General features: G+C 39.2%; 1 protein-coding gene across 1 annotated transcript in view; it reads left to right on the top strand.

Moving 5' to 3' along the window:
• The window catches only part of LOC129717563 (uncharacterized), a 43,375-nt gene that overhangs the window by 17,000 nt on the left and 273 nt on the right, over positions 1-26,102 (top strand). Inside the window, exons 6-8 of the mRNA XM_055667550.1 lie at positions 20,516-21,720; positions 21,794-23,262; positions 24,195-25,747. Of these exons, the coding sequence (XP_055523525.1) occupies positions 20,516-21,720; positions 21,794-23,262; positions 24,195-25,747 (4,227 nt within the window). The remainder of the gene's footprint in view (positions 1-20,515; positions 21,721-21,793; positions 23,263-24,194; positions 25,748-26,102) is intronic.

The following is a 26,102-nucleotide window of genomic DNA, read 5'->3' as shown; positions in this document are numbered from 1 at the left end:
TTCTTTAGTTCAATAGTTTCTGCCAAGGTATTCGCTCCTGTCAAAACATCATCAATATAAAAACATTTTTTAACTGCGGCTGCAGCTAGTGGAAACTGTTGCTCTTCGTCATTGGCCAGTTGAAGCAGTGCCATGGTGGCTAAGAACGGGGACGATGCTAATCCGTATGTTACTGTTTGTAAATCATATGTTTGTAGTGGATGATTACTGTCACACCTAGTGATATTTTTCTGGTATCGCGTATCCGTTTGATGCACTGCTACCTGACGGTACATCTTCGGAACATCCGCTGTAAATACATACTTGAAAACTCTGAAGTTTGATAGAATGGATACCAAGTGATTTTGCACTGTAGGTCCGATCATCTGAGTTTGGTTAATAGAGATACCCGTACTAGTCTCAGCAGAACCATCGAACACTACCCGAAGTCTAGTTGTCGAGCTACTGGGCTTCAGGACATAATGATGTGGAAGATAAAATACCGAATGGGGGTCTTCATCCTTCACGGTGTTGGTTAGTTTCATATGACCTAGTTCTTCGTATTCTCGTAAAAATGCCATGTATTGCTTCTTTAGTTCTGGTGCTCTATCCAATCTCTTTTCTAATGCTTAGAAACGCCTCTCGGCCATCATTCGTGAATCACCTAGTTGCGACTTCAAGTTGTTAAACGGGAGACGGACAACGTATCGCCCTTTTGCTGTTCGCTCGTGAGTTTCACGAAAAGGGGTCAAACAAGCGTCATCGGTTGATTCAATACATTTTTCGGGAACACCGTTTGTTTCAATTTCCCAAAATCGTTTAACAAGTTCGTCAATGTCTTCTTCGGCTCGTATGCAAAACGAGCTGGTCGTTTTAGGTCTTCCAGCAGGAACTGAACCACTGAGAACCCATCCAAAATGGGTCTCTTGAAGTACCGCTGCGCAATTTGGCAATTGCAGACGTCCAGATTGCAAAAGCTCGAAAAATATTTCGGCGCCCAACAGCATGTCGATTTTATCGGGAACTCCAAAATTCGGGTCAGCCAACTCGATATTATTTGGTATGGTGAGTGACCTGGAATCAATCTTCGAAACTGGCAACTCTCCTGTTATCTTCGGTATCACGAGCAACTCAAGGCAAGTAGTGAAGTCAGTTACTCTAGATTCCAGCTTTGTGTGTATTTTGAATCGCACCTTCGTTTGCATGTCATTTAAACCACCGATCGAACAGTTGGCAAGTTTTTTCTTCAACCTCAATAATGTATCAAAATTTTCCGAAACGAAGTTAGTATGTGACCCTGAATCAAGTAGAACTCTGCAAGGATATGGATCCTTCGTTGTGCCATAGGCAAGAACAACCGCTGTTGAAAGTAATATTTGTCTTCCCGTCTGTGGTCTAGTACAAAAACTCGATTGCCTTTCCTCTTTTCCGGTTTCTACCTTCGTATTACTTGGGGAGTCAGACACCTCCTGATTTAGTTTTTGCTGATCATCTTTTGTGCTTGTCGGTACCGTTGAAAATGTTTCACTCTGCTTTGTAGCTGTCTCATTTGGATGTAAGAAGGTATGATGGCGCTTGTTGCATTTCTTGCAAGTATGCTCCGATGAGCACTCGGTCGTCCTATGTCCCCTTTGGAGACAATTGTAGCATGCTCCAATACGACGAAGGGTATTGTAGCGATCTGCAAGATTTGCCCTCTTGAAAACGTCACATTTCCATAACTCATGACTATTTGAACACTGCGAACATTTATCAGTAGTCGCCACCAGACTGCTACCTTTGGATTTAAATTCAGTGTTTGGTCTCAGTAATTTTACGGGCTTAACAATGCGCTTCTCCGGATGACGAATCTTCTCCAACACTCGGCATCGCTCCTTCAAAAACTCCATTGTAATATCGTAATCTGGTATCTCGTTTGTCGATTGGTTCAATTCCCAAGCCTTCCGGGTTTCATCATCTAGTTTTTAGCAATTCGATTAATCAGCATACTCTTTCCTAATCCGTGAACCGGAAGTTCAAGGTTTCTGAGTGCATCCACGTTTTTAGAACAGATATCTATTAGCCTTCGCAAATCTGCTGCGTTCTCACTCGTCATTTTTGGTAAATCGAAAAGAGCATCGATATGTTTATCAATAATCAACCGTTTGTCTTCGAATCTCTCGGTCAATGTCGTCCAAGCTGCAACATAATCGTTGTTGTTAATTATCTCCTGGTCAATTATTCCTGCTGCCTTACCTACCAATGAATTGCGTAGGTGATACAACTTTATCGCTGGGGATTCAGATTCATAGCGGTTCATAATCGATTCGAACATTGATTTGAACGCAAACCAATTCTCATAAGTCCCGTCGAATGACGGCAATGGAACTTTAAGAGGAGGTAAATGCATTGCTGCCACACTAGCTGAAGACGTCGATACTTAAGCGTGTGCTGCTACTACTGGAGCATTCTCCCTCTTTACGACATCATCGAGCGCTCTAGTAATAAAAACATATAACTCACCGTATTGCTGTTCGAATTGGATGTACATAATTTCTGCTTCTTCGAGAGCTTCATCACTCACGTTTAAGCTGTAGATGCGCTGTTGATGTGCGTTATACTCAATCATCGCATCTTCGATCGTTTTTAGTTGTAATTGCAGAAAGTGCCTACTTCCCAAGTTAGCAATGGGTTTTTCTGCATCCACATAAAGCGCTTCATGCACCCTATTCACCTTCCTCAGAATTGCATCCAATTTGATTTTAATAACTCTCAGTTCGTCACTATTTTTCTTCATTTCTTCTTTTTTCTTTTGTTTCTTCTTTTGCTCACTAACTGGTTCGTTTCTTCGTTCTTCACTGTTTTCCGATTGTCCATTCACTTGCGTTTGGTTTTTCGTATTTTTCGGTGTGTGCATCATTATAAACTCATATATTGCAATGAAGCGTTGAATAGAAATAAAGTTCGATCTCTAATTCTTAAACGAACGAGTCGTCCAACAACGACGTCAAATCTTTCGGCTCAAGCACTGCCAACGTAATACCGCTAACGGTGTAACGGTATTCTTGCTTTTTTTACGCAAGCAAAGCTCCATACATCCACTATGAAAGGCGGCAATGTAAACTACCGCTATCGAAACGATCACACGCAAACTGCAGCAGCGACCCTTTCTCAACGAAAGCATAAGCTTCAGTTTCTATCGTTGTGGTGGTGAACACTCTTTCATCGACGATGCGGTAAATGCCATCACAATTCAACCACGATCGTGCACAAACAAATATGGCGTCAAACTTTGTAGCTCCGATTGACCCGAAGCGCTAGCGCACACCGGATGTTTCGAGAGGCAAACGAAACCACAAGCATATATTGCGATCGAGGCGGTTATTGCCTACACTTCACCGAACCCGAGTCGATTCAACCCCAAGCACGACACAACACCGGTATACGACTTCTTTTTTCACTAGAACAGACGGAACCAAAACCTTTTCTGCCTATAAACTTTTCGAAATATGAATCAGCCAAGATGGCGTCGCACTTTGGTTGCGGTTTTGCCTGGCTCACCAGGTAATCTTCTCGGATCTATCAAGTCATACGGAATTCAACTTTCTTCACTTAAAATTGATCGTTGTTCACGAAACTAGCAAAATCCGGTTCGAAAGGACCAGATGAAAGCGCTCAAAATTTCATGGACTGTATATTCGCATCTACTAAAAGACAAAACACATCTTGCTTCTCTTATGGTCAAAGAACAACTACGTTTATTTCACTTGCTAACGAGTGTATTTGTGATAGTGGAAAAGGAAATTAGTTTTTTTTTCTCTCTCGTAGGTTGGCAAAGTTGCTAGAAGTGTTGCTAGACTTAACATATCTAAATGGTAAATCTAATAGATTGCCTGTTAGAGCTGGTGTGCCTCAGGGGAGTATCTTGGGCCCAATCTTATATAACATTTTTACTTCTGATCTTCCTGATTTACCACCAGGTTGTGAGAAATCTCTGTTTTGTGACGATACAAGCATTTCCGCAAAAGGAAAAAGCCTTCGTGTTATATGCAGTCGGCTACAAAAAAGTTTAGATATATTTTCTTCATACTTGCAGAAATGGAAGATTTCCCCTAATGCTTCTAAAACACAGTTAATTATTTTTCCTCATAAGCCAAGAGTTTCATTTCTCAAACCCACCCATAACCACGTTATTAAGATGAACGGTGTGGTTCTAAATTGGTCCGAACAAGTTAAATACTTAGGGCTAATTTATGATAAGAATCTTACTTTCAAGGAGCACATTGAAAATATCCAGTCAAAGTGCAATAAGTATATCAAATGTTTATATCCCCTTATCAACCGGAATTCTAGACTTTGTCTCAAGAATAAACTGTTAATTTACAAACAAATTTTTAGGCCAGCAATGTTATACGCAGTTCCCATCTGGATAAGTTGTTGTACAACCAGGAAGAAGACACTTCAAAGGATTCAGAATAAACTTTTGAAAATGATTTTGAAGTGTCCTCCCTGGTTTAGCACGAACGAGCTACATAGGCTCACTAATGTAGAAACATTAGAAAATATGTCAAGCCAAATTATCATCAAATTCCGACAAAAATCGTTGCAATCCTCAATTGCAACGATTAGCTCACTTTATAGTCAGTAAGATAGTTTTAAGTTTATTTTAAGTTTTGTTTTATTCCTTTTTTTTTCCTTGACCAGTAGGTTTAATAATTTTCCTACAATTACATTAACTTAACTGCGAAAGCTAATAACATTCAATAATATAAAAAAGCGTACAAATACATATATTTATATATATATATATATATATATATATATATATATATATATATATATATATATATATATATATATATATATATATATATATATATATATATATATATATATATATATATATATACATATATATATATATATATATATATATATATATATATATATATATATATATATATATATATATATATATATATATATATATATATATATAATAGTGTTGAAATGTCACCATTTGTGGCAGAACACACAATACTAATTCTGAATAGATATTAGTACATAAATAAATCATTACAAACATTCCCCCCCTATTAAAAAAAAAGGCTTCGTGACCATTTTAGATGTAAGGTTATATACCTAATACATACCTAATAATTTATCATTGAATTAAGCAACTCTTGGAGAATAGAAAAAAAATGTTATTGCTATTTTTTTTATAAAATGGCGGCTGTGCCGCGATTGCCGTGAACTGCTTTTTTTAAAAGTTCTTCCGCAGCGAGCAGTAGAAGTTGTGCCCAACTCCATCTATAACCAAAACAATTTTTTTTCATTATCTACATAAGTGTCGCTAGTGAAGTACACATGATTATATTTTTAGAATTTTTCTTCGCAAAATGGCAAGAGTTTGAAAAAAAAGTTCTGTTTCGACAAAAAAATAGACTATAATTGTTTATAACTTTAGTTGTTGTTAATCAATCGCTAAAATCGTGTGTACTTCACTAGATAATCTAATGAAGAAGCTACAGTTAAAATTTCAAGTCAATCGGATGTAAACTTTTTTAGTTCTACTGCTCGCCGATTTCGAAAACATGGTTTTGAGAAAAACGCGTTCAAAATTTCAAAAAGCTATAAATGTTGAGAATCGCGATAATAAAGCCCCTAATGATTTTTTTACCTTAAGTCAGCTATCCTTGTGCCTTAAAGTTGTCCTTTCTGGGCTTTATTTCCCTCTTCTTCCTTTTTGTTATCTTATGTAAGCCTGCGCCTAAGCTTTTTCGCGATATCAGACATGCGATGTTCAGCGACTTTGACGCGGTTGGCGTCCGATCCCATGCAAAACTCAAACTTGTCACTCATATTTAAGCACTTTTGAACATAACTCACAGTTAAAAAGTATAGAAAAACTCAAACAAAGAACGTACACAACGAGAACGACTGATCGACTGAACAAAGGGAAATTGTAAGTAAACACGTGCTGCAGAGACGCTATAACGGTCGAAACTTGATACAGCGACCTCTATATTTCAAAACTGAAACATGATAACGATCGTATACGATCGGTATATAGGTATAGGTATTGCGCACTTCCCACCAAAATGGACTTCCAGTTTGAAAGTGCAACAACAAAGAAGTGTGATGCACACTTTGAAACTTGTGAATTCGTTTTCCCTCCGTCTGGACGAGTATATTAGTGTTACTAATTTTTTTCTGGCAACAACAATGCACGGATCCAACTGTGCTTAAAGAAGTGAGCTGAAAATCCAATAGTCAAAGCAATAAGCAATAACTTCTGCTAGTTTACAAAGCCTCGGAATAAAAAGAAAAACGAGCATCGCCAAAATAAACGAAAACTGTTATTTCGGAGCATAAAAGTTGTTCGGTAAAAATTGATTTAAACGAATTTTGAGTTTGGATCAGTACTTGGGTGATGTAGATTTTGATTCTAGGATAGTTTTAGCATGATTTAAGCCAATAAAAAAAATGACAAGAATTTTTATTTGGTGGGTATTAACCAATAAGGTATATTACAAAGGAGTGGCAGATACGATTTCAATATGCGATCAGAGAAGGCGAGTGAAAAGTTGTGACGTCACAACAATCGTTTACGTTCGGCATTCAGTGCGGATATTTGACAAATTGGTCTTCTTTCGAGTTTTTAACGGTTACCAAAAAACGCGATTGCCATCGTGTTCAGTTAAACTTGGTGGTGTTTCGGTTTCGGAAGCCAAAAAGTTAGGCATAAGCATACATGCTTCTCCCAGAAATCCCGATGATGAGAAACGCTGGCGTTTGTTCTGTCGGGTACCGGATCTTCCCGCGAACTTTTATGTTTGATCACAACATTTCCGCGCGGAGGACTTTGAACATAAGTTCCAGGCTGATTCCCGGCCCATTTGAGCATCGGAAGGTAATGTATCAATCTGTCCAGAGGTAATTGTTTACGTTTGAGCCGTTCCAACAATTTTTACACTTCACCGGTGAATCTATCATCACGGACGGTGCGAGCCAGATACGCGCTGGTAGCAGAGCTACCACACGAGGTAGATGCACGAGGGAGACACGAGGCAAATGCACCAGCTGAAGAACGCGCTCTTTCGGTCGAGCAGTTCAAAGCTTCGGCGAGAACGTTTTTTCGACTGAGGCCGGCGATGGCTTGTTGGATGAAGCGAGTCAACCAATGACTGAACGCTCTACTTACGACGATATTCATTCACAGATCAATTGTCAAGAAGACACTAAAAAACTCAAAGACCTACTATCCATCGTTGATCGTAAGAGGTTGAAAATGCGAAATATTCAGGCATAGGCATTTAAAGTATCTTACAAGAGAATGCGTTATCGTTTTCATCAGTCAATTTTAAAAGATCTCATAATCTATGACAATATCTGGGAGACACATGTTGTTTCTCATATTATAATAGTACAAAAATATAATGCATTCCATACGATTTACGATCCATATTTGAAACGAAATTCATACATATTCCTGTGCCAAACTGTGTATAATTGGTTGTTGTGACGTCACGATCTCAGCACGTGAAAAATGTTGCTATTTAACACTTGCAACCACGCTCATCTGCCGCTCCTTCGTATATACCTTATTGGGTATTAACAGCCACTCCCCCCCCCCCCCCTTATTAAAAAAAATATTTGTCTTTTCATTTTATTGCTATAAAGGGAAAACTACACTAAAAATTTCAAAATTGGGCTCTATACGATTGCTGTTACTGAAAGACGGCTTACGCAAGTATCCGCTGCGTCCATACAGCAAATTGTACACATTGAACACATTATTTTAAAATCATGGTAAACGGTTTGACCAAAATAAAGGTAATGGCTGGAGAAGCGTTTTATGGACACCCCCATCACTACCATCTTAATTTCCAAACCGAAAAAAGCCGTTTGAATTTGGAATTCCAACCATTCTCCGTACCTATTTGAATTTTATTGCCTGTATATTAGTAGTTAGTTAGTAGTTAGTAGTTTGAGTATTTATGATAAATATTAGTAAATAATGAGTATGGTGAATTTCGCAATTATGACTTAAAGAGAGTTGTTAAACAACAACTTGACTAGATCGGCACAGCATAAAGCATTGCTGGTCTAAAAATTTGTTTGTAAAACAAAAGTTTATTCTTTAAACAAAGTTTGGAATTTCTATCAATGAGAGGATATAAACATCTCGTATGTTTGATACACTTTGCTTGTATACTTTCAATGTGCTCTTTGAAAATAAGTTTTTTATCGTAAGTTAGTCCCAAGTACTTAACCTTGTCAGACCAATTTAAAATAACCCCATTCATCTTAATAACGTGATTATTGTTTGGCTTAAGGAAAGAAGCCCTAGTCTTATGGGGAAAAATTATCATTTGAGTTTTAGGAGAATTGGGAGAATTTTCCACTTTGCAGGTAGGAAGAAAAAATATCTAAACTTTTCTGCAATCGACTGCATATGACACGACGACTTTTTCCTTTTACGGAAATGCTTGTATCATCGCAGAACAATGACTTTGTGCATCCTGGAGGCAAATCAGGAAGATCTGAAGTGAATATGTTGTACAGGACTGGACCCAAGACTGAACCTTGAGGCACACCTGCTCTAACAGGAAATCTATCAGATTTTGAATTCTGATAGACAACCTGCAGAGTTCGATCAGTAAGATAATTATTTAAAATTTTGATTAGGAAAATTGGAAAATAAAATGATTGCAATTTCGGTTTGAACCTTTATGCCAAACCTTCATGGTCACGAGAACGTTGATATTGACGTCTGCGGACATTTTTCAAACGAATTAGAAGTTGAAGATTTTCGTCAATTATTGGTGAATCAAATTTCACTTGAGCCTTTGGCACAGAATAATTCCTGGCATCATCAATTGCACATTTTAATGCTTCTAAAGTGGAATCAATATTTACTTCGTTTTGCAAATCAAGCTCATTATTGAAATTTCTCTCAATATGAGTTTTGTATCTTTCCCAATTAGCCTTGTTATAATTAAAAACAGAGCTTATAGGGTTTAAAACTGATTCATGTGATAAAGAAAAAGTTATTGGAAGATGGTTAGACTAAAAGTCAGCATGCGTGATCAATTCACTACATACATGACTTTGATCTTTTAGCGCCAAATCAATTGTTGATTTCTTACAGAAGAAAAACATGTAGGACTATTCGGAGAGAAAATAGAATAGTATTCTGAGGAACAATCATTGAATAAAATTTTCCCATTGGAATTACTTTGAGAATTATTCCATGATCGATGTTTAGCGTTAAAATTGCCGATTATGGAAAATTTTGAACGTTTTCTGGTGAGTTTTTGTAAATGACCTTTAAAATAATTTTTGTGCTGGCGTGTGCATTGGAATGGTAAATATGCTGCGGCAATAAATAAAATCCTAAGTTCAGTTTGAACTTCAATTCACAAAGTTTCAATAACTTTCGTCTCAAGATGGGGAAGAGCACGATGTTTGATTCGGCGATGAATAACAATGGCAACCAGAGTTGGCAGTGTGACTTTGCACTCGTATCCAAGTGAGTTTTAAAACTTGCTTGCACATTTATTATCGGTTGCACGTAAACCCTACTAACAGTGCAGTACACTTGAGTTAGATTTGAGTGTGAATCCTGCATAACAACAATTGTATAAAAATCGAATTGCGATGGAATTCGCGCCGCGACTGCTGCAACAATTTGTTGCATTGTCCTTTGAAAGCATAAATTCGGTCTAAAAACAAAACACATCGCGTCACATCAGCACCTGCATCGTTGAATACATCGTGCACTGCATGCATTGCATGCACTTAAACTCAATCGATCAGAGTGTGCTGTGCAAAAAAAAACTCAAACTATCGAGAGGAAGCAGATTCAAGTTGAATTCAAATCTGGAAAAGTGTTACTCAGTTCAACTTCTCATGAGTTTATGCTTTCACTGATTGCAACTCCACCGCCGGAACCCCGAATCCTATCATATCTATGAAGCACGTAATTGGGATCATATTTTAATTTGATGTTAGGTTTCAAAAATGTTTCAGTAATAATTGCAATGTGCACATTATTTACTGTTAAAAAATTAAAAAGCTCATTCTCATTGGCCTTCAATGAGCGAGCATTCCATTTAAAATTTTCATTGTTTTATTTAAAATCATTGCTAAATTTTGAATTAGAAACAATTTTAATTGTGAAATTTCTTCCAATTTAAATGGCTTCAAACATGGATTTTGCCTGCAATATAGCGTTCATAAGAACGAACATTGCCTGTTGCAGAAAAGAAAGTTTACCTGCCGTAATAGGCCCCAGACAGTTGATATTAGAAAACATATTTTCGGTAGCAATATTAGCTGTGGTAATAGGTATATTTTTATTTTCTACCGGTTTCTGTTTACCCCCCATGTTAACGGTCATTATCGAACTACCAACATTAGGTGAACTGATGTTCGAACTACCTATTACCTGTGCATACGTTAAACGGGTATGCAAAGGAGTAGAAAAATTTGCTGGTACATCGGTGCTTGGAGAATTATGTTTCGATTGGGAAATTCAATTTTGTTTACCTTGCCTTCCCAAGTAACAATTCTATAGCTACTTGGTTTTCTAACGGTTTTATCACAGCAATGAATATAACCAACGGATTTATGGCGGTTAAACCCGCTGCCAAAAATAGCAAGTCGTAATGAACACTGATAGCTGTCAATAAAACTCTAATAAAACTTCCAATAAAACCGGCAAGAGTCAATGCGATTTTGCTTTATTATTGGTTTTATTATTACTATCTATCGCCCCTTAAAACCACTCCAGCTTGCTGTCATATAACATAGAAACCAGTTTTATTGCGGTCATTCAAATGCCCAGTTTTAACCTGTCAAACTTGTAAACAAATATATGCAGGCAATGATATACATACAGGTGAGACAAAAGCAGCTGAGTTGGTTTAGTGTGATGCAGAATTCTGTCGCAGTCTCCGTAAGATGTGTGTAAAATGCTTTAGAGCATCTTGCAGCGCATTTGTGAACATTGATGACGTAGAACTCCAAAAATCTAATAAAGTAACACAGCAAACTTAGTACTTTTCGGTAGTATTTTTTAAATTTTATCGCCAGTTTGTCTTGTTTTGGTTGAAAATAATTTCCTATGTCGTTAAATTATGCGTCCTTAAAAATAAGGTAGGGGCAAAACACTATTGATATATTTCGAAATATATTCAATATTCAATTAAACTAAGTATGTATCGTTGCATTTTTCGTGCACCTTTCTATTTATATCAAAATTTGTCGATTCCTCATTATCGTCGGTGTGATGTCAGATTTTTCATAAAAATAAAGTTGTCTAGGCCTCGGGGATTTACCATATTTTTCTCTAATAATGCAGGCATCCAACCTTTGCCGCACCTTACAACATATATATCATTGAACTAGGCTTATTGCGGCTACGATTAATGCCAACTAATTACCAACCGCGCCATATTGATATTTTTGAAACTTTTTATAATCTTGAAACGAAAATCGAATCGTCGTCTGACTAACAAATAAATTGAATATCCAAAGTTGATTTTGATCTATCTCTGTATTGTATTGAACACGGCTAGATTTTTTTTCTGAAAAACTGAGCTGAAACAATCCAATTCATTTTTGCTAACAATGAGATCATTTTTGTAAGCCCGTACTATTTTGATGGCGCATAAATTTTAAGCGCCTATGATCTCAAAATGCACGACAAAATTTCATGCGCATATGCTTGAGAGCTACAAAACCTACCAAAAACCCCTCCTTATTCCTTATCTTTCTACAATATCACCATCAAATAAAATCGATTGCACGATGATAACCAACACAGGTGAAACATTTCTCCCGCGACGAGAGATTTCCTTATTAAAAAAAGTGGCGTGATGTTCTGGTGTGTGTGCAGGAACGGCACAACAAATCAACCTATTACGGTTGCTGTCAAGCAATGAAAAGTTGATTTGGACTTATTGTGGCAAGTAGCAGAGCGCAATAATGCAACCAAACTTATTGCGCTCTTAAAGAGGTAATGCCAGTTGCTTACAGTATGCGGTACTCTTTCCATGTGGTTTTAAAGCAGTTTTATTGCCATTCTTATAATTGATTCAATAAGCTTAGCAAGGGTGGGCCACCTGGCTGTAAAGCAAACTTATAGCGGTCATCAGGAGGTTCTGATAGTATTTTTAGTTTTAACAGCAATTTTGCAAAATTGGTCATGAAAACCGCTAGAAGAATGCAATACGACTTAAATTGTTACTTGGGTTGTCTTAACAATGGCTAAACGGACAGGGCATCCTTAAAAAATTGACATATGGTTCCCGTTACAATTGGCGCACCGAAATTTTTTACTCTCTTTCACAGGACATGTGTCCTTTTTGTGAGATTTTCCACAATAAAGGCATTTTTGGTCCATGTTACAGAAATTAGATCCATGGTCATATCGTTGGTAAGTACGGCATTGGGTGATATGCTTTTCACCTCCGCCAAACTACCTATAAATTTTCCACTTTACACGCACATTATATAAAGCATGTGCTTTTTCAAAAAAAATTAATTTGTTAACCTCACTGCGGTTAAAATGAATTAAATAGTTCACAAGAGAAATTCCAGCTCTCTGTTTTCGCCTCGTGATTTTTGTTTCAGTAGAATTACTTGGGTAGGGGCTACACCAAGTAATTCTGTTAAAGTAAGTTTGATCTCATCAACGGTTTGATAGTTGGTGAGACCTTTCAATACGACCTTGAACGGCTTGGCGCTCTTAAAGTCATATGTGAAAAATTTATACATCTTTTCAGTTAAATACTGAATAAGACGATTACGAGCCTTTATAGAGTCGGCTAATAAACGGCTTTGGCCTCTTCGACCAATTTGATAGGTAACTTTAACGTCAGAAACAAACGTTTGTAAGCGATATTCTTTCTGAGACTTTCGGATCAAGACAAAATTACGACCGTTCAGTTTAATAGGCGTCCTATTACTAATTTGCATAAAGGGATTAAAGAATAATAGAATGCTTGACAATTATTGGGTTGTTAGGGTTCTTCGAATTAAATTTAATAGGGCAATTTGAAATCGGTTACAACGGACACCACAGCATACTTATCCCGCCTCGGCGATAATATCAATCGGTAGAATCATCAGAGCTGGAGCTCTCGTTGTCGCTGTTCTCCACCGTCGCGTTGACCATCCACGGCTTCATTCGTTCCGCCGCGAAGATCGTCGATGTTTTCTTCTGCGTCAGTTGCACTCCAGGAACATCAGCAATATGGTATCGATCGTTTCTGAGAGCCTTGTCAATAATGTATGGACCCTTGAAACGCGGCTATACTCAGTTGCTTGCGGATCCTTTTCCACAAGTACCAGATCGCCTTCATAATACTTCCGGGCTGGACGTCTTGACTTGTCGAAATAACGTTTCTGCTTCTGCTGCTCACGTTCTATTCTGGAACTTACCATGGCCTTTATAGCATCCGACTGCCGGTCCGGAACTTCTGCAGTAAACATCATAAGCAACTGATTTTGCATAATCTCCCGAGGATTATAGTTGAACAGCAGTGAATGAAGAGATACCTTCGTCGAATCGTTGATCATAGTATTGAGCCCCCACTATATCATACGGAGATGTTTGTCCCAACCTTTATCGTCATTCTTTACCATGCAGCGCACGGCATCCAAAACATTTCTGTTCTCGCGCTCGACTTGACCACGTGTACGATCCCGGATTGAACACAAAAATTAGCGAACTCCTTTGAAGTATAGACCGTCCCACGATCAGTGACTATGCGTCTTGCCTTTCCAAATATGGCAAAAACTTCTTTAAGCATTTGAATGACTGGAATTGTCTTTGTGTTGCGCACCGCCTTCAGCACAACGTATTTTGTGAATCCATCCACCAGCACGATGATGTGTTCGTTCAGTTGCGATGAACGAATAAATGGACAAGATGGTCTAAATGGATCGTGTCAAATGGTACTGTCACTTTCTCGATCGGATGCAGCAAACCTTCTTCGGCTCCACCTTTAGCTTTCACATAAGCACAGTGCACACAAGAGCCGATGTACCGTTAGAAATAGCTTCTCATTCGTCGAAACCAGAAAACTGCGAACCTTCTCGGTTCCTTTGTGGCCCAGATCGTCGTGGAAATTTTAGGCGATTCGCCACCGGGCACGTGACGGCACTACCCACTTCAGTCCATCCTTGCACTTCCTCATAACACCTTCATCCTTCAGAACATATTTCTTGTGAATCTGCTTATCCCGATTTTCCACCGGGGGTTTCACCAAAATCTCCATAATATTGAACAACTTCGGGTCTTCTCTCTGAAGCAGCTTCAACCACTGGTTCTCTTCTACACGCAAAACTTTTCCTTATTACTTTAGAAGCAATAGCGCAAAATTACCTTTTAGGTAACAAATCCATTACTTAAAAAGCAATAAAATTCTTCCCCAGTCAAGTAACAACACATACTGTCATATATTTAGCACGTGTTATGAGAGTACGGCTATCTAATAATGGTCGTTTCAACCACATGCAACGTTTTTTCTGTCGAAAAATGCTCCCTCTCCACCTCAAGTCAAAAATAATCACACACCGTCGCATAAGTTGCACATGTTACAAGTTTTTTCAATCTCCAATTCATCCGGTGGGCGTGTATTAGTTCGCTCGTTGTATGCATACGGAGCAGCGAAAAAATATGACAAGAGCTGCCAAGCAACATTTTCCCCGTCATAGAGTATGCAAACGTTGATGATATCAAAGACTTGAAATGCGCTTTAAAATGACATCACGATCTGTAAACTGCGTTAGAGAAAAATAAAAACATTCGCTTTCTTGCAAGCTATTTACAGCACATAATCATTGGTTCATGAAAACTCATTTGGACCTGTTTGAATATACAAAACTCGTGCCCATCCAGAACAATATTCGCAACTTCGGCAACTCTGGTCAGACAGTATTACATATTTCCATTTCAAGTAAACACTGGGGGACGAAACGAAAGTGTTTCTAATTGGACATTTGAGGTTGACGGTTGAGATTCTGATTGTGTGTGGATGAAGGGAGACAAAAATGAACCAGATCGTTGCATCAATACAAATGCAGCGAGTGAAGTCTTGCCAACACATGCATTTCGGTGCTTGGCTGTATGTTCTCCTGCAGAAACACATACAAGCGTGTGGCCGTCATAATCTTATTACTTTTTGTTTGTTACTTTTTGTGTATAATGCGCAGTCATAAGACACAAAAAGTAATAAAAAATTGCCCAAAAGTAATAAAATATTCCCCGTTTGCGTTGGGTGTATGTTTACTTCCATTATATGTGCCAAAACTGGCTCAGGTTTTTCGGCTTCCGGTTCAAACACAGGATTCCTACTCAGACAGTCTGCATGCCTCATTTTTTCACCCTTTCTATGTACTAATTCGTAATCGTATTCTAGCAAAATCAACAGTCACTTGCCTACGACCGGCAACATTATCTTCTTGGATACAGTTTTCTTCACGGCTTCACAATCCGTCACAATCACGAAATGCCCTACCAGCAAGTACTTCCGGAATCTTTCCACTGTGTCAACTATAGCAAGTGCTTCCAATTCGTAGCTATACTTCCGATATTCAACTGGTGACGTTTTTCTACTAAAGTATCGTATATGATGAAGACCATCCCCCATTTGCTGAAGCAGGATGTCTGATAGTCCATGGGAACAGGCATCCGTATGCAATTCGATATTCCGGTCTGGGTCTTACATCACCACAACTGGGCGACTCATCAGCGCTTCCTTCAAGGTTTGAAAAGCAGCCTGTTGAGTCTCACCCCACTCAAATACCACTTCATTTTTCGTCAATCGGGTTAATGGTTCAGCTATAATGCTAAACTCTTTCACGAACCGACGAAAACAGTTTGCTTATCCGAGAAATTCTCGAACATTGCGGACATTCACTGGTGCAGGAAATTCACTAATTGCCAAAACCTTCTCTTTTCCTGGTCGGATTTCCCCCTCACTGACTTCATGGCCCAAAAAGTTCACGGTAGTCTTCAGAAACTGCGTTTTTTCAAGATTCACTGTTAATCCCAAATCTGCTAATCTTTTCAATAATGTTTCGAACTTTGCCAACATATCGTCTACATCCCGACCACCAAAGGTCACATCATCCAGATATGCTACGAAACCGATCGAACGCAGCGGTGCAATCACCGTGTCGATCATTTTTTGGAACACTACACAACCGTTACTCAGTCCAAATGGCATTTTGCGGTACTCGAAATGTCCAAACGACGTTGAAAACGCCGTAAATTTTCTGCTGCTTTCTGCTATCGGAATCTGGTGATAGCCACGGAACAAATCAACAGCAGTAAACAACCGTCCTCCAACTAACCGATTTAAGCAATCTTCGATCACGGGCATAGGCCAGGATTCTTTCACTGTTTTCGCATTGATCGCACGATAGTCAACCACCATACGCCACTCACCGTTTTTCTTACGCACCAATACTGTTGGGCTGTTATAAGATGACGTTGAGGGCTGGATTATATTTGCCGCCAACAAGTCGTTTACCGTCTCTTCCACCACTTTTTCTCGCGAATACTCCATCGGATATTGCCTCGTATAGATTGGCTTTTCAGCACCCACCATCTCTATGGCTACTGACATACTGAGGCGTCAAATGAAGCGAAGCAAGAAGCGTCGCAAAAACGTCCGAGCTACTTCTTCGAACGTCTATATGAAACGCTTAAACCGGTCATACTGGAGCGGCAAAGACGCGTCGATAGAGGCGGCGAAACAGAACGAGTAGTGTTTTGACGCGCGTATATGTACGCGGTAATACCATATTCAGACTAAATCTTTTATCGCCAGGTGCTTTATATTTGCTTTGTTTTGGTTTGGTAATTGAAAAAAGCAAATAAAATACATTTTCGTTTAGAAAATGTTAAAATGTTTAAAAGAGGGTTGTGCAGTAAATCCATGTTCAGACTAAACCTGATATAGCCAGGTTCTTAATATTTGCTTTATTTTGGTCTTAAATCCTAAAAAAGAAAACAAGTAGGATAGAAAATACTATCGGGAAAAATTTTCAGGTCGTCGGGAAAATAGCACTGATATTATTGATTGATATTGTTGAGTTTTGATTTGAATGGCCAGAAATTTAGCATGCTGAACTTCTTTGGTCGCGAAAATGCAAGCCGCTGAGTAACTAGCTGTGCTCACATGGGTTATTGAAATCCTAACAGATATTATAAACTAGTTGAACGTTGCTCGGGGTCAACGGGTTTAAAATTCAGAATAACTTCTTATATTTTTTACTACGTCTGTAGCGCAACTCACTTCAGTAATATTATTTTATTTCATGAAAAAATCTCTATGTTCACTAAAACGTAATTTTCCGTGCTTGAAGAAGCAAAACAATCTTCATTGGACGAATTCATATTTCCTTCAAACAAAACCGCTACTGGAATCTAGGAATATGACAACACAACGCATTTGCGACGCTCGCTCCAGTATGTCATAGGAAGCTTCACCCAACGCTTCTGTTTATTCCGCTTCTCAAACGCTCAACGCTTCGCTTCATTTGACGCCTCAGTATGACAGTAGCCTATCACTAACTCACACTTTTTTGCCGTTCCTACTCTTTGTAATTTTTTGCGAAACATGGCCGATAACCCTCTATCAGCTAATTAATCTTCTCTCGTTGTTCATCACCGCCATCGACGTTTATCTCTTCAGCGAGGATCGTTCATACGCCTGGATGCTGTACATGTTTTTCTGAGTGCCGCTCGGTCCTGGTCGAGGTTCATTCTGTTCATCAGGTTGTCGCACTACTACCTTTACAATTCGCACACTCCCGTTTTCCTTTACAAACCTGATATCTTCTCTATCAATAATGTCTCTCCCGATAATCATCGAATTCGCTTGCACTCGATTTGGAACAACACATACATCAGCTTGTAGTTCGATTCCATCTAATTTGATCACTTCGACACTCTTTTCTCGAACTCTCACTTTGTTACCACCAAATCCAACTAAAGCAACATCGCATGGCTCGATATGGGTCAGTATACCGCTGCAGCTCTCTTTAATAGTTGTCACTGCAGACCCACAGTCGTATAGGGCATCCAGATCGTGATTGCCGATTTTTACGGACTTTACAAAATTACTCGGCTGACGAATTTCTTGCACTGCCCGAGGAGAATGTTTCGGACTCGATTTGCCACAATTTTGAGCGATATGGCTCTTTTGATGACAACGGTAGCACTCAAAATTAGCATGCGATTTTCCAGAACTTTTTTCACTGCAATTGGCTGATATATGACCCTCACCATCACAGCGATAACACTTTATGACGCTACTCGTTGTTCCCATTGTTTTCACTGGACGATTAGTTGATGAACGCACATTACTGTCCGCGGGCTTCAAATCCCTAATTTCTGCCAACCATTTCAATTGTTTGAGTAAGTCGGGCAAGGAAGCCGTCGGAGCAATCGTTCCGTACTTTCCTTCGCGTCCCAAGACAATGTATTTGATTGTGGCTTCATCTGGCAGTTGCCCCTTTTTACCCAGCGCAACATGGCTGTAAAAGTAAGTTTCAAGGCTCTCATGTGGCAGCTTTTTCCTGATCATCATTGCCTGATGAATGCCCACCGCATCCACCGAGGTAGGAAAATCACGGACCAACGCAGTTTTAAATTCGTCCCAAGTGTTAACCGTGACTCCACTAAACCACAGTTTTGCCGCGCTCTGCAGATTTAATATTCCACATTGTAACTTCCACTCGTCATTTCCGCCATAGAAATTAGCCGCTTTTACAATGGACGCCAGCCATTGTTCTGCAGTTGACGTGGTTGGTACATCTGGATCAAACGCTATCACGATGTCCTTCACATCTCGAACATCAAAACGACGTGGCACGGTTCCACTGGTTGAACCGGTTGTTGCACATTTCTCACGGCAATATTATTCAGAGCCGTGATCAACTGCCGCAATGCTGCTTCACTCAGCACATCAGGCTTCGGTTGGTCAACCATTGTCTTTTTATAGCGTGGATCCTTGCGATTGAAAATTTCAAAACTTAAACGTTGCCGATAACTAGGAGAGTAAAATTCTTCACTACCAGACTCGGAATCTTCTATCTCATCAGCATGCAACAAATCGATCTGGCACAACTCCCGAAATGCAGCGTCTTCCCAGCTGTCGGACACGCCAAGCATACTCTCTGCCACACTCTTAGAAATTTATTCCAGCCCCTTTTCGACCTCGCGCACCACACCGAAACAGGATCCCGATTCCGCGATTCACTTCTCTAAATCTAACGTATTACACTCTCCAACTCGCGATCCGAAAAAAAAATTCGACCCTCTCCACAGAATTGTAAGCGATATTCTTTCTGCGACTTTCGGATCAAGACAAAATTACGACCGTTCAGTTTAATAGGCGTCTTATTACTAATTTGCATAAAGGGATTGAAGAATAATAGAATGCTTGACAATAATTGGGTTATTAGGGTGGTCCTTCGAATTAAATTTAATAGGGCAGATTGAAATCGGTTACACGTTGAAAGTTCCTTTTTGAAAATATTAAATTCAGAAGAAATAGTTACCACAATAGGTGAAACTTTCTCCTTTTTAAAAGAATTTACATTTTGTATAGTTTCATTACTAATAACTTCCATTTCACCAGCTTCTTGCTCAGGCAAAATATCAAAAGGGTTTTCACTGCAAACACTCGAATTGTCCGAGAGAGAATGCTCTCTCTTTCTCCTCGTAGTGATGCGTGGTTTCTTTTTTCGCCCTGTCATTTCAGGATACGAAAAAACTTAAAACAAATGTTAAATTAAAAAGTAGGTAGTCTTGACAAAGACTGATGCGAAATAAGTTTCAGGTAATCTTTAAAAGACGCACTGACAAAACACAAATTTTGAAGCTATAGGCAGCAGGGATACCAGATGTGCAGGTTTGTCTGCAAAACGCAGATTTTTAGAGTCCGTGTGCAGACTTTTTTTGATTTGCAGATATTCACAGATTTTCCATAGTTTCTGCAGATTTTTGTCAGATTCTCCTTATATTTGCGCAGTTTTTCTCAAAATGTTTGCAGATTTTTGTAGACTTTTGCTGGCGCGAGCGAAATTTTTTCCAATCACGGAGTTTTTTTAGATTTCAAGCAGAATTTTCCGGTTTTTCGAGCAGTTGCAGACATTTTTCAAAAACATCTGGCATCTCTGGGTTTATCCTATATTATCGTCAGATGGGTAAGTGATGTTCTATAGAGCTTTAATTTCTTACTTGAAAGTTCTTCATATTGCAGAGAATCTTTCTGCAAAAGATTAGATTAGGACGATAATAGGGCAAACTTGACGATAACAGAGCCGATATCCTATACATAAATATGCAAGGAAAAAAAAAACGAATAAATATAAAGAATATGGTCCTCATCGCAAAACATTTTTTACGGTGTACACTATACGTGATTTATCTATAATCAATAAATTATGTTGTAAATATAGTTGTTAGTTTTCCTACTTGCATCGATCATTATTATTCACTAAAGTATTTTTTTTTGTCTTTTTCAAGAAGTGACAAGTGAGGAGTCAGCCAAACCGCCACCGGTCACTCAACCATCTAAACATCCCGACTACTACTATAGTGTAAATAAAAGCAATCGAGAATGCTTGATTCACAAAGGTTATCGTTTCTGCAAACGAAGCGATCGTCCCGATGGTTCAACAGTGTGGCGATGTTCCATGGGTGGAAACACATGTATGGTAGTAGTGACCGTTGCTGCAGACGGTACACCGGAACAAAATTCAATAACACACAATCATAGGCCTCTGGAAGAATTACCTCCAGCAATTGAAAGAGCTACCAGGCCTACCTTACAGCCATCAACAACGGAAGATTCCCATCAAACAACAACATATAACAGACAGGGTGATAATCTTGAGTGGAAAGGATTTCACTATCGTAAAATCAAGGAACTTCCGGATAAATGCATCATTTGGATTTGCCAAGTCGATAGTTGCCGTGTAGCTGTTAAAATGCTTCCGAACAACCATTTAAAAATGCTTAGCGAATCCGAACATAATCACACAGCTGCTGGTCTTCTATCTTCTAGCTCTGCTGGAAGTGCATCTAACAAATCTGGAGCTATCTCGGCTTCTTCAGGCGGAAAGACACGTAGTTATCGATTGTTTAAGAATAGTAAAGGGCAAATGACATTGGTATTTCAAGGCTACCGGTATTCTATTCGGAATCGTAATCAGGATGGAAGTTCTTCATGGAAATGTCGTGCTAATGCTAGCTGTCGTGTCGTCATTCACCTGATGCCAGACGATCGCATTGTACCAGAAAATGGTAGCTCAGAACATAATCATGAACCTATGGAAGCCAGCAAAAAATTGGAAGGGGGAGCACAAACTAGAGTTAATCCTCTCTATGACTACTTGAACATAATCCCCGGCGTTAGTTCTCAGTCATCACAGTCACAACAGGAAGATATCCAAACAAATACATCGCAACCTGCACAGCAATCTACTTCGGATTCCACGAGCTACGCACGAAATGTTATTGAGCACAAAGGTTACTACTATCGTTTGGTAGTACGGAAGAAGAATGGTCGCGAATATTGGCGATGCGTACATTTCAAAAATCGTACCTGTCGTGCTGCTCTATTTTGTCGTGACAATGGAACAATCGTTACATCCAGTAATGGAAAGGAGCATTCGCATAGTGGCGGAGCAAATGCTAAACCATTACCTTCAATGGCAGGCTCGTTACAAGTACGCTTGAATTGATGACCAGAAATGAAAGATAAATGAATATTAATATTATACATTTTCATTTTCTTTTTAGAATAAACAAATGGCGATTTCATCCGGATTACTACAGAATAGAGCAGCTGTCCTGCCGTCTCCACCGCAGGAGGTATCATTAGTACGCGGGGATGAAGAACGTTACATTGACCATGGTGATTACGTTATTGCCAAAAATCGTAAGGATCAAAATACACTTATTTTCAAAGATCGGCGTTACTACCTGTCTTATAACCGAAGCGACGGATCAGCAGTTTGGCGATGTGCTCACCGTAAACGATATAAATGCTATGCGTACGTGCGTTTACGCCCAGATGGACGATTGCTCAGCACTGGAGAACATGAGCACTCTCACGCAATGAACAACTCAGGGCAGGCTTCAGTTGCCAGATCAGTAGTTCCTGAGGCAAAAGAAACCCGAAACTACAAAATTGTGAAAAATCGTGTTGGGAATGATATTCTTATACACGACAGTCATCGGTTCCGTCTCAACTATCAAAGAAACGATGGAACTACACATTGGAGATGTATCTGGGCAAGAAGCAACCACTGCTCAGCGGGCGTCTATTTACTGATTAATGGTGTATTGAAAAACGCAGCTAACGAAGCACAGATCACACATAATCATCCACCTCCAGGCCAGGTGAAAAGAGCCATTGTATCGAAGGTTAACACACCAACGAACTCGGAAAATCCAAGTCAGGCACAAGTTCATCCTGCTTCTTCAAATATGGAGCAAAGCCGTTCGATTCCAGAAATAGATGGTATAACAGATTATAAGTTTATAGAAGAAGGTTCAAATAAAATTCTTATATGCCGAGGGTACCGCTATTGGTATACATGGATACGTAAGGATGGTAGTATTTACTATAGATGCTCGGAGGTTAAGAGACTTCAATGTCCAATGGGAGCACTACTTCTTTCCAATGGAAAACTTATACGGGCGAATGAACACTGCCACAATCATGCCCCCAGTCAAGATGAAGCTGAGGAAGAATTTCTTGGGTTTCCAGTGGAATCACAGGCTATCACCGTTTCACAATCAGAGGAGCCATTGGAGCAACATCCTCCTCTTCCCATACCTGCAGATGGAGATGATGATTATAGAATCGTGAAAACATCACGTGGTGAATCCCTCATTTATAGAGGTTATCGTTATTGGGCAAAAAATCGACTGGCAAATGGTATAATTTCTCTTTGTTGCACACGAAAAAAGATTAAAAAATGTCCTGCAATGCTACGGCTTCTAACTAACGGTCGCATAATAGATCCCGTTGGTGCTGGGCATACACATTCACCAAATTGTGAAGGCGGTAGCATGCTTGAGCTTACAGCACCACCAACCCTAGTACCGGTATCGCCTGTTCAACCGATAAAAACTGCAGTCCCAAAAGAACAAATTAAATCAAAGATGTCTCCACAAACAACTAAACTCCCCGCACTCTCTTTCAATGAAGAATCCGAGGATGAGGCTGAACAGGGTGATGAGTCCCTTATTGGATCAAGGAGGTAAGCATTCTGGGTAACGCAAAAAATGTGGTGTAGGTACTCATTCGTGAAAGCTTTTTACACGGTGTATTTTAAAATTTCAACAAAAAAGTAATCTAAACAATAGATTTGATTGAAAATATTTTTGATTCTAAAGATATAGGGTTCAACCGGAAAATATTTCGATAAAATTACCATATAATGTCAATTTTTTTTTGCGGTGGTGTTACACCACTTCGTATCACATATATTTCATTCATTTTTCTTAGAGTTACAAGTGCAGTTCAGGTGTAGTTTGAAAGCTAAAACGGATCACTTTAGCATAGCAGCAAGCTACTTGAGATGCATCTGAGCTAGTAAAGTTGCATCAAGAAACCTAACTAATTTACCATCTTCAATCTACAACAATTCGGTAGCTTCCGCTTTGTATATAGATCCATAACGGGGGTGGCTGAGCTACTGGCCACGTCTTTACTGTCGATTAGAGAAGATAAGAAAAAAGTGTTACAGTCGTTGTTGTCAGAGACCGAGTTTAACTCTGGCATCTCATCTGCAACTACAGTGACGAAAAAAAAGCTAATTGTCATTGATAAGTGACGGATTTTTATACTTTTACTTCTTTTTCTCTACACGTTTACCGTTACCGAGCCTTGTTAGTTACCCTGCCAAGTTGACGATTATAGTTACCTGGAGAGGTGTATCCTCATTCAACTGTGTGTGACTTTCTTTTTTTGGAATTTTAGCGTGAGGAAAAGCAATTTGAGAATAAGTCCTTGCGTGAAATTTCCTCTGAGACCGTCCTAAGATATGTACTAAGATTCGAATTTATGACCAATCGCTTATCAAAGCGGACTCTGTAACCTTGCGGCTACCAGTTCCCCATTCTTGCTTATCGTGAAAAACGTTATACAACATAATAACATAATTATTTCAAATGTACTCTTCTCTTACAGATATATCTTCATGAAAAGTTCATCACAAAGAAATTTCATCGTATTTGAAGGCTTTGTATACGACTTCGAGCATAAACAGCATGATGGTTGCGTTTTTTATAGATGTAAAACTAGTGAAGCTTGTCCGGCATCTTTGATGTTACTTACAAATGGTCGTGTAATGAATTTGGATGATTCTTTGCATATGCACGATAAACCTGATCTTTCTAATTTGCGTGAAGTAGGACGAGGTTCCAAGGAATTTAAAATTGTACAGAATAAAAATGGTAGCAACATTTTAGTACACCGTGGTCACCGGTATACGACTCCGCGTGCAAAAACTGATGGAGCTGGAATTTGGTATTGTCACACTTACGTGCCGTCGATAAATCGCCGTTGCTATGTTCCCATTGAACTTCTCCCGAATGGTCGAGTGGCACCAGTGAGCGAAAAACAGCATCATCATTCCGCACCGTTCAAAACCAAGCAAGAAATGTCAGCTTCCCAGTCTGTTGATACAAAAAATAGTAGTGTTATCATTAAAACCGAAAACATTGTAGAAGCTGATAGTAAAAGTGATAATCGTATGCTTTTACTAGGAGGCCACCGGTATACTTATGCCCACGAAAGAGATGATGGGGCTGTGCTCTGGAAGTGCGCTAAAAGCTCATGCAATGCTTCTATGTACCGTCTTACGGATGGTCAGGTGGTGAAAGGGCCTGATCACAATCATGAAAAAATAGTAACTTCAGATTCTCCCAAAAGTTTGAAACGAAAACATGCTGAAATTGATACCAAACCTAAAACATCTAGTCCAATCGTTTCTGGGGGCGATTCCAATGCAGCCTCACCGATCAAATCTGATACAAATAGAAAACATCCATACATAGGTCAACCAATTGTACACGAAGGTTATAGATATATTTTCTATTTAACCAGAAAAGATGGCTCGGAGCATTGGAGATGCTGTCGGCGAATCCCCTTAAAATGCCGTGGAGGTGTTTTTAAACAGAATGATGGCACCCTTGTTCCATCAAATGATGAAGGCCACTCTCATCCACCAGAACAAGCCGATTGTGATGATGCGCTATCAAGATCATGTACGATGCCAGAGGACGTATCACAAGATTCGATCGACTCTCAAGATCCCGAAGAAACTGCAGATTCTGTTTCTTATTTGGAAGACGAAGGTTCCTATGATTATGAACTGGTAGATGTGAAAGGTAAAAAACGGGGATTTTATTTGATTCATAAGGGGGCAATGTTTGTGGCTGGCCACACGAGAAGAGATCGAGCACGGTATTATCGTTGCCGGACGGTTGGTTGTAAAGTAGCAATGCTTTTGCACAGGAATGGATTACTTGTACGAACTAATGAGCACACACACGACTGTCAGAATGCTATGAAAACTGACGATGTAGACAAGACTGATGCTGATGTTCATGACGAGGAGCGGGTTGATAGTGCCAATTGCAAAAGGCAGCGATTGGAGGAAGAAATTGAAGAAGGTGAGGAATTACTCCTAATATCTCCGGAAAAAGCAGTTGAAGATGATCATGTTACGAATGGCAGTGGTAAGTTATGATTATTGTTAAGTCATTAAAATAAATTCTGAAGCGCCAAACAAGAAACTGTTAATTAACTTAAAAAAGTGTGTGTGCGTGCGTGTGTGTGTGTTTGTGTGCCTGCGTGTATGTGTGCGTGCATGCGTGCGTGTGTGTGATTTTGATTTCGTCGTAATTGCACACAAAGCATACATGAAAGAATGTTGTGTGATATTTTTTCTCAAAAATTTCTTTGGATCTCGGTGCAACTTCGCTATAGCTTTGTTTATGTTAATAGTCTATTTAACAATTTGGTTTTTTTTTTGTTGGCGCTTCAAAGTTTGACTTTTACCAAATATAATTCTTTTCGACCTTTTTTTTACCT

Source organism: Wyeomyia smithii, chromosome 1, assembly GCF_029784165.1.
Source record: "Wyeomyia smithii strain HCP4-BCI-WySm-NY-G18 chromosome 1, ASM2978416v1, whole genome shotgun sequence".
NCBI lineage: Eukaryota > Metazoa > Arthropoda > Insecta > Diptera > Culicidae > Wyeomyia > Wyeomyia smithii.
This window is presented reverse-complemented; position numbering and strand designations above follow the sequence as displayed.